Source organism: Asterias amurensis, chromosome 6 (assembly GCF_032118995.1).
Source record: "Asterias amurensis chromosome 6, ASM3211899v1".
Classification (NCBI taxonomy): domain Eukaryota; kingdom Metazoa; phylum Echinodermata; class Asteroidea; order Forcipulatida; family Asteriidae; genus Asterias; species Asterias amurensis.
In genome coordinates this window covers 17,943,066-17,957,119 of record NC_092653.1, presented here as the reverse complement: position 1 = coordinate 17,957,119, position 14,054 = coordinate 17,943,066, and the positions used below count along the sequence as shown (strand labels likewise).

General features: G+C 37.6%; 2 protein-coding genes across 5 annotated transcripts in view; both read right to left on the bottom strand.

Annotated features, from left to right (window-relative positions):
* Positions 1 to 1,763, bottom strand: part of LOC139939052 (uncharacterized) — a 43,043-nt gene extending 41,280 nt beyond the window's left edge. For 3 of the 4 annotated variants that reach the window (XR_011786255.1, XM_071934771.1, XM_071934769.1), the window contains exon 1: positions 1,339 to 1,763. Coding sequence is in view for 3 of the 4 variants with exons in the window: in XM_071934771.1 (XP_071790872.1) it covers positions 1,339 to 1,485 (147 nt within the window). In the remaining variant the exon portion in view is untranslated. The remainder of the gene's footprint in view (positions 1 to 1,338) is intronic. The other variant, XM_071934770.1, reaches the window with a different exon arrangement.
* Positions 1,764 to 2,260: 497 nt separating this feature from the next.
* The window catches only part of LOC139938131 (stalled ribosome sensor GCN1-like), a 114,651-nt gene continuing 102,857 nt past the window's right edge, over positions 2,261 to 14,054 (bottom strand). Inside the window, exons 43-48 of the mRNA XM_071933509.1 lie at positions 13,646 to 13,760; positions 12,750 to 12,846; positions 10,937 to 11,085; positions 9,636 to 9,740; positions 8,451 to 8,669; positions 2,261 to 6,902 (exon numbers count right to left, since the gene is read on the bottom strand). Coding sequence (XP_071789610.1) covers positions 6,780 to 6,902; positions 8,451 to 8,669; positions 9,636 to 9,740; positions 10,937 to 11,085; positions 12,750 to 12,846; positions 13,646 to 13,760 — 808 coding nt within the window. The 3' untranslated portion in view covers positions 2,261 to 6,779. The remainder of the gene's footprint in view (positions 6,903 to 8,450; positions 8,670 to 9,635; positions 9,741 to 10,936; positions 11,086 to 12,749; positions 12,847 to 13,645; positions 13,761 to 14,054) is intronic.

The following is a 14,054-nucleotide window of genomic DNA, read 5'->3' as shown; positions in this document are numbered from 1 at the left end:
TTAGAAAATTATATTTCAAATAAGATAAAATTAAGATAAAATTAAGATAAAATAGTCCTTTAGCCCTGCACCACGACAAGGTGCAAAAACACAAATCTTTAAATACAAATGAATTTTCTTGTCATGTAGGACTTTTTGTTGGAGCGATAAATTGGCAGAGATTTGTGGCTCACACTTCATGTGTAAACAAATGGATAACTTTCCGTATGGCGCCACCACTTTTTCACTCATTTTTACAAAAAGAATATTTCATTGAGGTAAATTTAGATACTATTATTATTTCATATTGAATAAAAAAGTGGTGGCGCCATACAGACATTTTCCCATCGTCTCCATGAAGCAGAAGGAACCTAGGAGTAGACAGGTGGCCACTAACTCGACTCGCAATTTTTTTTTTTAACAAATGAATTAGGCCTATGATCTTAAGGCAGTGGACACTATTGGTAATTACTCAAAATAATTATTAGCACAAAACCTTACTTGGTAACGAGTAATATGGAGAGGTTGATAAAACATTGTGAGAAACTAGACCCAGTAACTGGGACGCTGTACTCCTTTTTTCGGAATTTTGACATTCTCTGTCACGACAGTCAAATATCCGAAAAAAGGAGTACAGCGCCCCAGTTACTGGGTATAGTGAGAAACGGCTCCCTCTGAAGCGACGTAGTTTTCGAGAGAGACGTAATTTTCCGCAAATTTGATTTCAAGACCTCAGATTTAGAATTTAAGGTCTGGAAATCAAGCATCTGAAAGCACACAACTTCGTGTGACAGGGTATTTTTTTCTGTCATTATTATCTCGCAACTTTGACAACCAATTTAGCTCAAATTCTCCCAGGTTTGTTATTTTATGCATATTGTGAGATACACCAAGTAAGGTCTTTGACAATTACCGATAGTGTCCAGTGTATTTAAACTAAATTTGAAAATTTATTTAGCCCCCTATGAAATGCATTTTTATTTTTTTAATCTTTCTGGAAAAGTTTCCGTATGGCGCCACCACTTTTTCATTCGAAATAAAATAATATAGTATCTAATTTACCTGATTGATATATCCCTTTTTCTAAAAATGAGTGAAAAAGTGGTGGCGCCATACGGAAAGTTATCCATATTTCTTTTTAGGCCTACTGTCACAATTTTGTCAATTGCTATCCCTCCTATCCTATATTTCCTACAGTACACTCCTTTCCAAATTAAACTAAATTCCTTAAAAAGCTTGTCAACTATCTTTCTTACGACAAAAAGCAAGGTGAACTAGACAGACAAGAAAAAAACATCACCACAAAAACAGTGCGCCCTGACAGTGACACTCGACAGTTGAAATAAACAACGGCCTTACCTTCCTATCATCCCCGATACTACCGCGACTCTTGGCCCGGCTCGGTGCCCTGCTGCCCGCCGGTGTCTGGTTGGCGTTCTCGTCAACTCCTAACTCACTCATGACCTCGTCGTCATTTTGCTCATCTGGCTCATTTTCGTTCGACATTTTTTACGTTTAAACTCTGTACCAGTTCTTGAAAAATGCCATGCAGTATACTACTGGGCTGTAGTCGTTATGCTAATCTTAAAAAACTGCAGTGAAAGCTGCGCTAGTTTGCATTGTGTGTATTTATAATCACACTACAAACACGTCCGTGAGAATCTTGAATAATGAACGGCAAAATGGCGTATTGTGTACGTGAGTTGCTAAGGGGCCGTCGTGTAGAACTAATTGATTGATTGATTGATCCAGAAAGTTATGGACTTTGTAACTCTACTAAGCCCACTACGGCGGTGCAGTGAAAGTTTATATTAAAGGGGAAAACTGCTCCGTGGTGGTAAAAATCACGATAAATTTCGTAATTTATTGAAAGTTAATAACTTCTACTGCTCCATACTTGGTTATATTTCTACTTATGAAATATTGGTTTGGTGTCTGGGTGGGGGAGGGGTCTTTTTTCTTTTGGAGAATCTGTTTTGAAAATCTGTTAAAAAAAAAACTTTGAGGTCTAACTTATATTTGGGAACTAAACAAACAGCAACATAATTTGGTTCAAGGAGCACAATATAATTTAATGATTTATTATTTAATTTTAACCCATTAGAAGATTCCACCGAAAAAAAAGAATCTTTTAAAAACCAATGCTCCATTAAAACTTTACTTTCCCAAGAATTTTTGTTGACATGCCTGTGGACGGACTCAAAGTAAATTACTGACACATTCCAATGTTTTAAGAAATTTATTCAGTATTTGCTGGTATAAGATATCTTAAATTTGACAAAACAGTCTTTTAGTGACATTGAATTGACATGTAGTGCTGGTATCCAACAGTTTTTGCGTTCACAGCACTTGATCCTTAATACTCCTCTCACTGGGCCTTACTACAATGACTTGGCCAATAGGCCATCATCCCATAGAGTTGATTTTAAAGGCAGTGGACACTATTGGTAATTACTCAAAATAATTATTAGCATAAAACCTTTCTTGGTGACAAGTAATGGGGAGAGGTTGGTGGTATAAAACATTGTGAGAAACAGCTCCCTCTGAAGTGCCATAGTTTTGGAGAAAGAAGTAATTTTCCACGAATTTGATTTCGAGACCTCAAGTTTAGAACTTGAAGTCTCAAAATCAGCCATCTAAACGCACACAACTTCGTGTGACAAGGGTGTTTTCTTCTTTCATTATTATCTCGCAACTTTGATGACCGATTGAGCTCAAATTTTCACAGGTTTGTTATTTTATGCATATGTTGAGATACACCAACCGTGAAGGCTAGTCTTTGACAATAACCGATAGTGTCCACTGCCTTTAATACTCCTCTCACTGGGCCATGCTACAATGACTCAGCCAATAGGCCATCATCCCATAGAGTTGATTTTAAATAGTTCAGCGCAAAAAGTAGCTGAAGCACAAGATGTACAATGTAGCTTAACAAAACTGTGCTTACCACAACCTGCCACATCACATGTACCATGTGCATTTTTACAAAGCAGAAAACAGTTATGCAGTGTTTTCTGCTTAAAGGCACTGTACACGTTTGGTAATTATCAAAGACCATTGTTCTCAAATGGTGTATCCCATCATAAACATAAAATAACAAGCCTGTGGAAATTTGGGCTCAATCGGTCATCGAAGTTGCGAGAAAATGATGCCAGAAAAAACACCCTTGTTGGACGAATTTGTGTGCTTTCAGATAGGAATAAAAGCTAGAAGTCTTAAAATATTTTAGTACAAAATTACCTCTTTCTCAAAAATTACATTACTTCAGAGGAAGTCGTTTCCCACAATGTTATATACTATCAACAGCTCTCCAATGCTCGTTACCAAGTCAGTTTTTAAGCTAATATTTTGTTTTGAGGAATTACCAAACGTGTACCTTCCCTTTAAGGCAGGTGCGACAGACTGCTCGGCCATGACACACAAACTTTTGCTCACAGAGTTGTGGGGACTCGCTATTGTTGTTCTCTTATTTTAATTTCTAAAGAATCACCTCGTGGGGACCCAGTTAAAAAAAAAAAAAAGTTGTGTGGACCTTTGTTCCATAGTGTAATAGCACAGTCACCACAGTTCTGTGTATACCGGAACACACTATTTCAACAAATATTAATCTCAACAAACTGTTCAGAATCCAACTGGTTGTTAAGCCTAGAAAGTCATGGTTACAAACAATGGCTAGTAGATATCTTGTCTATATGTATTACTGAGCAATCTGCATATTTTTTAATCACAAATAATTGTCATTTCCAATACAGCTTAGCCTAGTTAACCATTTGAATAATTATTTGCTTGTTAGTATCACATTTCCTTCAAAAGTTTGTGAAGGCTTTAAAATTTTACACTTAAAATAACATCTACTGGAGATAAATTAAAACCGTAACTGAAATCTGAATTTCAAAATCTGAATTGTTGAAATCTGAGAAATTCCAAAGTTAGTTCACTTACTTTCCCCAATGGAGGATAAGGAATCCAATCTGGGGTTAAAATATACCCATAAGATCCCACTCAATATAAAGACCCCAAACCCCAAGAATATCTTAGTGGGTATAATGAGTACCCAACAAGGGTTCTCATAAGAACCAACCCCCATAAGAACCTACCCATTATAAAAAAACGCACATCTTATTGGGCACAGTGATAACCAACCAAAGATTCTCATAGAACCCTCTCACTATACAGACCCCAAACCCTTAGACTGGGCCCCTGTCTTTATCCGCAAGGATAAAGACAGGTACCAGCTATTCAGATCCAGTGATTCCATTGGGTATAATGATACCGTTGGATAAATGCAGTGACTGAAAGCTACCGTAGCTGGGTTTGTTTTGATTGGTCTGAGGTCACCTCGGTTGGCCAATCAAAACACAGATATGGAAAGCTTACTTTCGGTCATCCGCGCCGCACGTGTGTGTCCATGTGTGTGGTAGTATGTATACAGTACATGCATGGTGGCTACGGTACTTGCTTGGTAATGTTGGTGTAGAATTTGTGTGTATCTCTATGAGAGGTCAAAGGTCAAACCACACGCTGGTTTTTGGCCAGTCTCTGGCGTTATTCACGAGCCTCGAAAAATGACGTCAGACGTTCAGGCTAAAACCCCCAGAGTATTCCTGTTGGGTATACCATGGGCTCTGTTAAGGAGAATGGATGAGAAAGTGTAGACTCACGAATAGAATGTACGAGCTGAAGGCGAGTACATTCTATTCACGAATCTACACTTTAGAGTCTATTCTCTGACTTAAACTATTTCCACCATTGGTTATATAACAGTTTCAATGAATTGGGTTTCTCAGTAGTAACAATTGTAGTTAGTCTGTCTTATTTCGTATACGTTAACAAACGACGGTTGGTCACATTTTATAAATATTTTACAACATATAGAGGCATTCTTTAGTGCTTGTAAAATTATCGAGTACAACGTCAGTTTGCTCAGCTAACAATAAATTGTGTTACTAAAGTGATATTTCTAAACTGGAAAAAGTTTTTGTAAATTGAAAGATAACATATATTCAGCTAGCCAATGTTTTGTTGCACTTCATCCTATCTTTCAGTTTGGAAAGACAGTAATTTTCAAGTTGAACTATTGTCATGAGTCTACACTCAACTGTGGAGTATGTTACGAATCTACAGTTAAAGATGCTATGTCAGATTTTTTTGCGCCGATTTGACCAAAAAATTTTGATTTAAAATTCCATAGGTATTTGGATGGGGGTCGAGAAAGTTACAAGCTTTCATTTGAGCCATTGCTCGAAAAAGTCCGCCAATTATTTGTAGCAGTGAAATAAAGTGCTCAAAATTAGTTTTTGTCGGGATCCCGACAATAAATCACGTGACCAATTCTTATGCGTTTTATAAGAAACGTTTTAAATTTTTTGTCATGGTTCCATGCAGACCATTAAAAGTAAAAGTTAAACTTTTTTTCGTTAGAGCGGGTGATACTCTTTGAAATACCATTCACTCAAAAAAAACAATCAATTTTTTAATGTTTAAGTGTAGTTTCGTAAAAATAAACTTCACTTTCAACAATAGAGTGACGTCACAGAAATAGTTTAACATATAAGAACTCATACAGCACAGGACCCCAAATCCAAAGATATTGCATATTGCATTGGGGGTAAAAAAGTGCCATAGCCCCACCAATTACTAGATTTAAACAAGTTTTCGTGTAGATTTCCTCTCATCAAACATCAGATAATTTTTTTTTCTCCAAATTTTAAATACTTAAGCTCATAAACCTCTATTCCGAAAATGAGAAGCGAAACTTTCCAGAAATCTGTCCAATAAATGTTTAGGTTTTCAATAATTTGCCAAACACGACAACAAAATGTTGAAATACATTCAAGAAATAGAAGTCAATAATCGGTTTCCCACTTGATAAGGTGGACACATTGCCAAAATACCACTCAATGATTTACCGAGTTCTTTTATGAGCTTCAATTATGTACACACTAATTACTTCACACTATGATACTTGGGTTCTCCCTTTTTATTCCCCATCCCGTTAAAGCCGTTATACACTTTCGGTAAACAGTATTGTCCAAGTCCCACACTTTGTGTATCACAACTTATATATAAAACAACAAACCTGTGAAAATTTAGTCTCAATCGGTCATCGGAGTCGGGAGAAAATAACGGGAAACCCACTCTTGTTTCCGCGCGTTTCGCCGTGTCATGACTTGTGTTTAAATTAAATCTGTAATTCTCGCTAACGAGAATTTATATTGTTTTACTGTTTTCTCAAAAAGTAAAGCATTTCATGGACTAATATTTCAAGTCTTTCACCATTACCTTCTGTAAACCCTGTAAATTATTTGTAAATCTGTGAACTTTTAATTTTTTTTCTGTATCGAAAGGGTCCATGGCTTTAAAGGCATTGGACACTATTGGTAATTACTCAAAATAATTGTTAGCATAAAAATTTACTTGGTAACGAGCAATAGAGAGAGCTGTTGATAGTATAAAACATTGTAAGAAACAGCTCCCTCTGAAGCAACATAGTTTTTGAGAAAGAAGTAATTTCTCACTGAAATAATTGAATTGAAACCCAGGCCTCAGCTGAGGTCTAGAATTAAAGGCATCTGAAAGCACACAACTTGTGCGACAAGGAAGTGCTTTTTTCTTCCATTATTAACTTGCAACTTCGCAACCAACTAAGTTCAACATTTCACTTTTTCAACTAAGTTCAACATTTCACTTTTTTGTTATGCATATGTTGGATTACACCAAGTGAGAAGACTGGTCTTTGACAATTACCGAAGGTGTCCAGTGCCTTTATTTGTAATGTTTAAAATTCTGCTCGGAGCTCCTCAGCGCATGACAGTGTCGTCTGCTTCAAAGTGTTGTTCAGGTTGATTGGCGACTTTACGCAGTCTCTTCATACAGTCATTCAGGTTAGCTGATGGTATGGCGTCTAAGTTCTTCAATATTTGCTGAATAAAAAAAAATATAATTGATCTTGTTATTCTTGAATTGACCATTGATAGTTGCATGACCGTGCAACTTGCTCCCTAATCCTACCCTTTCATGTTTCCCTGCATTGTTATCGAACAATGCTTTTACCACTTTTATGGTCCAGTAATCCATCCTTTCTTACTGATCATCCTTTGTCCTCACCACTTTACTCCTATTGGTCCATAGCCACCAATTGTTTTTGAAATAGAAACTTTGATTGGCTATAATTTTCCCACTTTTTCCTGCATCCTTCCCTTAATCCCTTTCCCCTCTTGTTTTCTATAAAATGAATATGTATTTGTTTGTACTCGTTGTATGCCTCTGAAGAAGGTCCGGTTTGGAATCGAAAGCTAAGGTCATCTACCCTACTTATTAGTATAAATATTATATATATTGCTTGTAAGTCATCTGTTGTAGCAATGCAAATGTTTTGGGTTTGAATCCCAGCCGTGTGATTTGCCACAGCCCTAACATTGCTCTAGGCCAGCTAAGTGTTTCAAAAAAAATTGTGCGCACTACCAGTCCTACTGCTTAATGTACCATCCCATTGTTTTCGTTCAAATTGTGCATATATTGAGAATGATGCAGCCGTCGATTTCACAAAGAGTTACATGTAGGACTCGTCTTAACTCGAGTTAGGACAAGTAACTCGTCCTAACTTAAGATTAATCTTAAGGTCTGCATGGTACAGTGCAGGGTTGTGACTCGTCCTAAGTCCTAAGATTAGTCTTAAGTTAGGAAGAGTTTTGTGAAATCGACGGCAGAATTGTTTAAAATGATGCACTGTGAAAAATGGCCTTACCAAGTCAAACTACGATTCTGATTGGTGGATCCAAAGCAACAAGGATTGTGATATACTCATATTGCATGGCCAATATCAGACCCTGCATATTGTACTGTTTAAACTCTGCATAATGCACTAGATACAATACATGCAACTGCTCCTACACCATGTATTGAGTTTAGCCACAGGTCAAGTTTGCTTGAAGATAAATGTGTTATTACACATGCACTTGGGAAAACAGAAAATAAAGCGCCTCTGTGTCCATTATCCAAAAAGGCAGAAAGTATGCGACGTAGAAGAGAAAATTTATTTATCTCCCAGTAAGCGCTAATCCACTAACAAGATGCTGGAACTAGAGGGTGGTACAAAAACGTATCTAATACTTCCAGTGTTTTTTTATTGCACAGTGCGTATTGTGAGTGTCAATGGACAGTGCAAATATTACCTACTAAACTTTGTGCGCGTGCATGCTTTTCGTCGCCAAATAACGTTCTGAAATTTTAAACTTTGCGCGTTGCATTTGAGACTGGGAGATAAATTTGTTATAGCACGCGTGCTCGTGGAATACGAAAAAATATAGCGCATCTGCGTCCCATATCCAACTCGGCCTTCGTCCTCGTTGGATATGGGACTCAGAAGCGCTATATTTTCCAAATTCCACTCGGGCTTGTGTGATAACTTTATAGTATATTCCACTCGCGCTTGTGTGATGACTAATAATAAATGTTCCCAGTGTAGTCACCTGTACATGCGAGTCATTCTCTCTTAGTCTCAACAGCGCCACCAACGCTATCTCACTGTCAGCTTGCACTGCGGTGTTTTTGTCTTTGGTATTGCTGACAAGAACAATAACAAGCGGCTTGATGACTGCCATGCCCAGTGGATGCTCGGTTGCCTTGGCAATCAGTGTAATCATCTGGGCTGCTGTCATTTTGATGTCGTTCGCTGAATGGTTAAGATTCTGAAACCAGGATTGACGGGAAAAAATGAATTTGAGCAAACTCATGCATTGCTGTGTTAGTGCAGGAATGTCATACCTTCTACAAGCAGCACTAACGTTTGAGTTTGAAGGTGCCAAGAAACTTTTTTGCATGAAGTGTCTCTCATGTGAGATACAATATTATTACCAAATCAAGTTGGATTGTTCTTGCAGTGTCACGACAGTACATTATATATTACTGCACTATATAAATCTGATGCAATTAACAACTATCACAAATTATACTATACACAAGTGGACTGGAATTGAGGTAATGGAACATGTAATGTCACAGGCTACATAGTTGATTACTGCAGCGTAGTTGAACATCAGTCTACAAAAACAGCCTTTTGGACACTTTCGGAACAGATTTTTTTATTTTTTTTTAATCACAGATTTACAAATAACTTACAGGGTTTACAGAAGGTAATGGTGAAAGACTTCTCTTGAAATATTATTCCATGAAATGCTTTACTTTTTGAGAAAACATTAAAACAATTATCAAATCTCAATATCGAGAATTACGGATTTATTTAAAACACATGTCATGACACAACGAAACGTGCTGAAACAAGGGTGGGTTTTCCTGTTATTTTCGCCTGACTCTGATGACCGATTGAACCTAAATTTTCACAGGTTTGTTATTTTATATATAAGTTGTGATACACGAAGTGTGGGCCTTTGGACAATACTGTTTACCGAAAGTGTCCAATGGCTTTAAGACACATCTTTTTCATGAACATTTCACCTAATTTCGATAGTGATTTTGGATTACTGTTCAACCTGCTGCTGTTTTTATACACCACCGCTTTTTCATCTTTTCTTTGCTTTTGCACCATTTTTAAGACATCCACGCAGGAACTTTGTTATTGCATGTATTTGAGCAAGCACTATGAACACTTTTGTGGATACCTACACTATAGAAGACATTTTTTGTTTTGTACGCACCTTTACTAAGATGGTGATGACATTAGTAGGAAGTTCCTCTCCAGTGGTGACAAGATGTTGACCAAAGAACCCTACAGCCCTCAGTCCGCTCACACATACAGGTATCTGAAATCAATCAACAAAAATTCATACAAACAATGTAAATCAAGCTTAAATTTAATTGATTGCCACCAACGATACAAGTATTTGCTAACCTGGAGGTTCTCATCACCCGATTAAGAAAACGCGATTCAATTACTCCAGCTTTGCAATCTCTCCATTGGCTTCCTATTCATTCTGGCATCATCTTGAAAAATTCTCCTTCAAACATTTCATGCAGTTTTGGAAGTGGACCAACTTACCTGAAAGATCTACTAACTCCATACACTCCTACTAGAAACCTCCGTTCTGCTAACAAAGACACCCTCGTTATCCCTAAAGTTACCACCAAAGCATATGGTCCACGTAGTTTTCAGTTTGCTGCACCTCACTTATGGAACAATCTCCCTCTACACATCAAACAAGCCACCACGACGTCAAGTTTCAAGACTCTTCTCAAAACACATCTATTCAAATTATCTTATACTTAATTATTCTTTTGGTTCCTCTGAGCGCTTAGAGACTTTCTTTTGGAGGTGTTAGGTGCTATAGAAATGCGGTTGTTATTATTATTATTACTGTTTCTTATTTGTATTCTCAAGATATATTTGGTTTTCTTTTATGATTAAAAATTGCTTTCAAGATAACATTTAATAATAATAATAATAATAAGACATTTGTAAAGCGCCTAATGCAAAAGCCTCTAAGCGCATAAAAGAAACAATAAAAAAAAATAAAAAACACTGTTTCACAATACTTCATACATGTACATGTACTATGAACAAGAACCTGTGAAAGTTTGTCAAAATTTGTGTCAGAGGTAAACTCAAAGGCTTACTCCCGGCAAACTTTTTATCAGATAAGACAAATCTTGGAAACTGCTCTTTCCTAAACTGTTGAGTACATACCCCTTTTAATGCGTGATTCACCTGCCCCAATTTCATGGCTCTGCTTACCGTAAGCAGAGAATTGGTGCTTACGGAAGCAGGGAATTCTGTGCTTACGGCAAGCGTATTTCACAAGTTAGCGGCGATTTTTGACTTCTGCGCGTGCGTACTCCACGTAACTAGGCGTTCTACGCTTACAAGGCTAGCGCAGAAATTCGGCGCTGCACATAGCGGGGAATCGTGATCGTAAGCGCAGAATTCGGCGGTAAGCAGAGCCACGAAATTGAGCCCTGAATACTGAACACATTTTCAATGTATGATTATTACCCTACTCACCCTATCATTGGCGACATTCTTAAGGACAGTCTCAAGTACGACGGCTCTGTATTTATCAGACAGTAACTTCTCTGGAGCCTCTTTGATGGCTACGGCTAGAGCCACACACCTTCCATGCTGGAGCACCCACACTGCACTAGGGTCACTCACTGAAAAATAAACCACACAGTGAATGGGTCAAAACACATATACTAAACTATTTGTTCATCAAGATTAAAGGATTTGGGTACTTTTTTGTAACACAAAACACAATGTCCACAGATTTACATTAAACTTACACCGTTTGAAGATAATGATAGTAGAATGCTTCCCTGGAAATATTAGATGCTGAGGTGCAGTAGTTTTCATGACATTGTTTTACTCATTTCTCATTTACTCATTTCTCAAAAACTACAGCACCTCAGCCTCAGCAAGTAATATTTTCAGGGAAGCTTTCTTCTATCATTATCTTCAAACTGTGTAAGTTTAATGTAAATCTATGGACATTGTGTTTTTTGTCTCCCAAAAAGTAGACCCTTTAAAGGAACATTACAGAATTTGTTTTTGCTAACAAAACAGTTGCTGGCACTGTAAGCACTTTATATAATCCACCATATACATAAACTGACAAACCTGTAGAAGTTCGAGATCAATCGGCCATCTGGGTCACGAGAAAATAGTGAAAAACCGATTACAAATATTGCATTGTATCAATGCCAAAATAAAAATAAATAAGACGCTCACTGAGCGATAAACTCCAAACGCAAAGTTAGATGAATTATTTATTTATTATCAAATGTGACATTTCAGATAGAAATATTTCAAGGGATGTTTTCAACTATCATCATCATTTAGACCGTGTAATTTTTATGTAAATCTGTGATCTTCACGATTTTTGTTTCTGACCAATTCTGTAACATTCCTTTAAGTTACATAGATTTACTACCCTAGTTTTACTAACTTAGATTTACTAACCTGGTTTTACTAACTTAGATTTACTAACCTAGTTTTATTAACTTAGATTTCCTAACCTAGTTTTACTAACTTAGATTTAGTAACCAATATTAAGTACCTCAGATTTAGCTACATGTATGTAAGACCCAGATTTAGTCATGTACCTGTAATACCAAGATTGTATTTAAAGTAAATTGATTCAATACAACATACCCATGCGGCTCCCATATCATGACTAATATTTAATTTTCGGAATTTAATACCCGGATCTTAGACCAAATTGCCACCACTCCCTTGATCACGACATCGCAGGCCAGACTGTAGAAGCACAGTTAGTAGTACACACAAGACACGCAGGTGAACATATACATATAGTTTGGAAATGCAGGCACACGTACATTCGTAAAATTTTACATGTTGTCAATGATTCAGGAACTGACAACTGACATCATAATTGTGGCCGAGTGGATAAGAGCACCGAACTCAAGCTCTGGTGTTTCTGTTCGGCATAATGTGGGTTTGAATCCCGGTCGTGACACTTGTGTCCCTGAGCAAGACACTAAACTATAATTGCTTCTCTCCACTCAGGGGTAAACGGGTACCTGTGAGGGCAGAGTTGGTTCTTGGGATTGATTAGCCTTGATTGCGCTACATATTTGGTGGCACAGGCTGTATACTCCCCAGGGAGCTGAGATGGTTTAAATAATGAAAAGGCCCAGTGATCAGGGTAATAATGTTGGAAGCGCTTTGAGACATGGTGTATAAAGCGCTATATAAAAAACGACTATTATTAACAGGAGCTTGGTTGGGTGCTCTTAAAAAAATTGCATTTAAAAGGAATTCCTGATACGTGTCACTCCATTATGATCAGGCCACTTACCAACAAGATGGGAGCCAATGAGCGAGTCAAGTTCATCATCCGGTAGAATGGGGCAGAGCGCTCCCACACAGCCTGCAGCTGCCATCCGAGCAGTGTCCTGACGAAGAGACGTTGTATATTATTCATCAGAACATGTATTATTCAATCAAATGAAAATCGATAAAATTGAAAATGTATTATCGTTGGTTGCAGTCACAACTTTGGCACATTGGAAGGATTTCAAGATGCGGCTTTTCTCATTTCGACAATGATTTTTGTAACTGGGAGCAAACAGTCTTGGTGGGGCAGATAGGGAACAAAATTGGGGGGAATTTAATGATACAAGCATGGAAAAAAAAAAAAAAATCAAATATTATTAAAAATGGCTCCCACTACTTCAATCTGTACTTTGTCGAAGGTCAAATGAACGATGGCACCATTATAGCCAAACATCCTTCTCAAGAAATACTCTGCCTGACCGAATGTTCGAATCCTTACAAGTGTGCTTTTGACCTACAAATGTACCTTTGACCTCGCTATAATTTCACACAGAGATTTGCAGTCAATTCACATGTACATGTACACATGCATTACATAGTGAAAGCAACAACACTACACACATACGCTGCATGCAGATGGTCGAAAGTGCAAGTTGACACAACAAAACCTCGGACCAATCCTAACACAGATATGGAAAGCTTACGTCACAGCATGTTTATCTAATGAAATCACTGTATCCAATGAAATCATTGGGCCTGTAAGACCAGTGCCTGATAAAGACAGGGCACCAGTCTACTTCATTACAAGCTGCGGTTAGATGACTAAAGACAGGGCACCAGTCTACTTCATTACAAGCTGTGGTTAGATGACTAAAGACAGGGCACCAGTCTACTTCATTACAATACTGCAGTACTGACCTCTGGAAGAGAGAGTAGCCCCACCAGGGTCGCTGTGATGGCTTTCCTGTTGGCTTCGTTCATCTTCTTTCCTCCACCTCTGACCACGCCACGCACAGCCTGCAGTAATGTCTCTCTGCAATACAAACATTAATGATAGTTTTATACTGTGTTTATAAATGTTAGCTTTCGGCAATGAATTGCAGATGTTTTAAAGACAGTGAACACTATTGTTGGTAATTGTCAAAGACCAGTCTTCTCACAGTGTATCTCAACATATGCATAAAATAACAAACCTGTAAAAATTTGAGCTCAATTTGTTGTCGAAGTTACGTGATATGAATGAAAGAAAAAAACACCCTTGTCAAACGAAGTTGTGTGCTTCCAGATGCTTGATTTTGAGACCTCAAATTCTAAACTTGAGGTCTCG